Source organism: Jaculus jaculus, chromosome 6 (assembly GCF_020740685.1).
Source record: "Jaculus jaculus isolate mJacJac1 chromosome 6, mJacJac1.mat.Y.cur, whole genome shotgun sequence".
NCBI classification, from domain to species: domain Eukaryota; kingdom Metazoa; phylum Chordata; class Mammalia; order Rodentia; family Dipodidae; genus Jaculus; species Jaculus jaculus.
The window spans coordinates 44098228-44101195 of record NC_059107.1 but is presented as its reverse complement, the minus strand read 5'-3'; the positions used below and the strand labels follow the sequence as shown (position 1 = coordinate 44101195).

General features: G+C 50.4%; 1 protein-coding gene across 1 annotated transcript; it reads left to right on the top strand.

Moving 5' to 3' along the window:
• Positions 1–589: 589 nt before the first annotated feature.
• Positions 590–2450, top strand: LOC101615842 (RNA-binding motif protein, X chromosome-like). Its single transcript, XM_004660514.2, has one exon. It carries the CDS (start codon positions 807–809, stop codon positions 1965–1967), a length of 1161 nt encoding a protein of 386 aa, XP_004660571.1. The 5' UTR covers positions 590–806; the 3' UTR covers positions 1968–2450.
• Positions 2451–2968: the final 518 nt, after the last annotated feature.

Genomic DNA, 2968 nt, shown 5'->3' with positions numbered 1-2968 from the left:
ATTACTTATGAAACAATACAAACTTTTGGTGACAAGACAGTAAAACGTTAGAGCCTGCCTTTAAACTGATCATCTAACAACAGACAGTTTTTGACAACGAAGAAGAACAAAATGTTTTAATTTTAATGAACTATTCAGAAATACCACTTTAACAAGTTAATTTCACTATCTGCCTAAAGTTTTAAAATCAGATCCACTCGCAAAAAGGGCCCAACAACATTTTACCAGATTTACCTTCCATCCCTTAGGCGCAATTTTAGGAAATTATAAAATTGGTCCTATGGGAGGACATGGGCCGAGCTAGGAGGAAGATTACAACAGCAAACCGCTCGGCTCCCAAGTAACGTAAGGAATAAATGAAGAGCTGCGAACGCGAGAGCAGCAGATCGCGCGTTGGAGGGCGCTGGGTGGGGGCGGGGAGGGCGGCGGGGCTCCCGCGCAGGCTTGAACGCCGCCACCGCCAGCCCTGGGAAAGGGGAGGGGCGCGCTGTGAGTGACGCGCGCCGTGGCCAATGAGAACGCTGGGAACCGCCTTTTTCCCCATCACTTCCGGTTTCAAATTCTAAGCTCAGTTTCCATCCGGGTGATCCAGCCTCGTTCCGGGTTGGTATAAACTTTGCCGTCGCCTTTGTTCGCTGTGGTGGCGCAGTAGTCGGAGCGGCTTTTCCGTGCTGCTCGGGGACCCTGCCGCCGTCCCTCGTGCCGCGCTGCCCGGAAAGACCCGCCGGCTCGGCTCGCACGACCGGGACACCGTCGCAGCCCCCCTCCCCCCACTCAGCGGCTGGAAGAAAAAAAAAACCCTCAACATGGTTGAAGCCGATCGCCCAGGAAAGCTCTTCATTGGTGGGCTCAATACTGAAACAAACGAGAAAGCCCTTGAAGCGGTCTTCGGCAAATATGGACGAATAGTGGAAGTACTTTTGATGAAAGACCGCGAAACCAACAAATCAAGAGGCTTTGCTTTCGTCACCTTCGAAAGCCCCGCGGATGCTAAGGATGCCGCCAGAGACATGAATGGCAAGTCGTTGGATGGAAAAGCCATCAAGGTGGAGCAAGCCACCAAACCGTCGTTCGAGAGTGGTCGACGGGGACCGCTGCCGCCTCCGCGGAGCCGAGGCCTCCGGGGAGGGAGCGGCGGAACGAGGGGCCCCCCGTCACGTGGAGGACACATGGATGACGGCGGCTATTCCATGAACTTCAACATGAGTTCTTCCAGGGGACTGCTTCCGGTCAAAAGAGGACCGCCACCCCGAAGTGGGGGTCCCCCACCCAAAAGGTCAGCGCCCTCAGGACCTGTTCGCAGCAGCAGTGGCATGGGGGGCCGAGCCCCCGTGTCGCGTGGAAGAGAGAGTTACGGAGGCCCGCCACGAAGGGAGCCCTTGTCCTCCCGTCGCGATGTCTACTTGTCGCCCAGAGACGATGGGTACTCCACGAAGGACAGCTATTCCAGCAGAGATTACCCAAGCTCTCGGGACACCCGAGACTACGCGCCGCCGCCCAGAGATTACACCTACCGAGATTACGGGCACTCCAGCTCGCGCGACGACTACCCCCCGTCCAGAGGCTACAGTGACCGCGACGGCTACGGTCGGGATCGTGACTACTCGGACCACCCGAGCGGCGGCTCCTACCGAGATTCCTACGAGAGTTACGGGAACTCGCGCAGCGGCCCGCCGGCGCGCGGGCCGCCGCCGTCCTACGGGGGGAGCAGCCGCTACGACGACTACAGCAGCTCGCGCGACGGCTACGGCGGCAGCCGAGACAGTTACTCCAGCAGCCGCAGCGACCTCTACTCCAGTGGCCGTGACCGCTTCGGCCGACAAGAACGAGGGCTCCCGCCTTCCATGGAAAGGGGGTACCCTCCGCCACGTGATTCTTCCTACAGCAGCTCCAGCCGCGGAGCACCAAGAGTCGGTGGCCGTGGAGGAAGCCGCTCCGATAGAGGGGGAGGCAGAAGCAGATACTAGAAAGAAAACTCTGGACCAAAAAACCCCATTCAGAGAAACAGAAGAAAAAAGAGAAAGAGTGGGAGTTATTCCTTCATAATGTCCATGGGCAACGAAATTGTGTTACCTTTTTTTTAAGATTTTTGTTCCTGTTTAAGTTCCCCTTCATATTTTTTTTAATGTTCTTGTGAGGGAAAAAAAAGTAAAACATGTTTACTTTTATTTGATATTAAGAGTTGCTTTCAGCAGGCAAATGTTAAATGTGTAAGACTTGACTTGTGCTAGTGTTGTAATTTTCCAAGTAAAAGTGTCCTAAAGGCAAAAAAAAAAAAAAAAAAAAAAGTGAATGTGGTGAAAAAGTTAAGATCTTTGTCTTGGAGCAGGCCGTAAACATTGTCACTACTAATGTGCACTAAAATATAATCTTTTATCTTTTTCACTTTCACTAGATGTGTAGTGAAAAATTTGTAAGAGGTAAAATAAAAATACATTCTTAAAATTCAAGCCAGCATTTAGTTACTGAGTGTCTATTGGGTCTGATATGGTATAGCATTATCCTTGCCCTCAGGGACCTTTTCCACCTTAGAAGATAAACAAATTTACACAAAAAGTTACTACATAAGGAAACCTCTTTAGGCAAGTCACGTTTCACTACTTCCGCTAATTATAGAGCTCAGTAACTACAAAACCCATGCACTTAGGATTCATTTAAATACAAGCTGTTCTAAGAAATCAAACTTTCCTTTAAAATACAGTTGAGAAAGCTAGAGAGATGGCTTAGTGGTTAAGGTGCTTGCCTGTGAAGCCAAAGGACCCAGGTTAGATTCCGCAGTACCTAGGTAAGCCAGATACATTAGGTGGCGCATGCATTTGGAGTTAATTTGCAGTGACTAGAGGCCCCAGTACACCCATTCTCTCTCCCTCTTTCTCAATTTCAAATAAATAAAAGATAATATTTTAAATACAGTTGAAATTGGGCTTAGAGTCTGTCAACTTAAAATATTTCCTTCAGTTTCACCTCC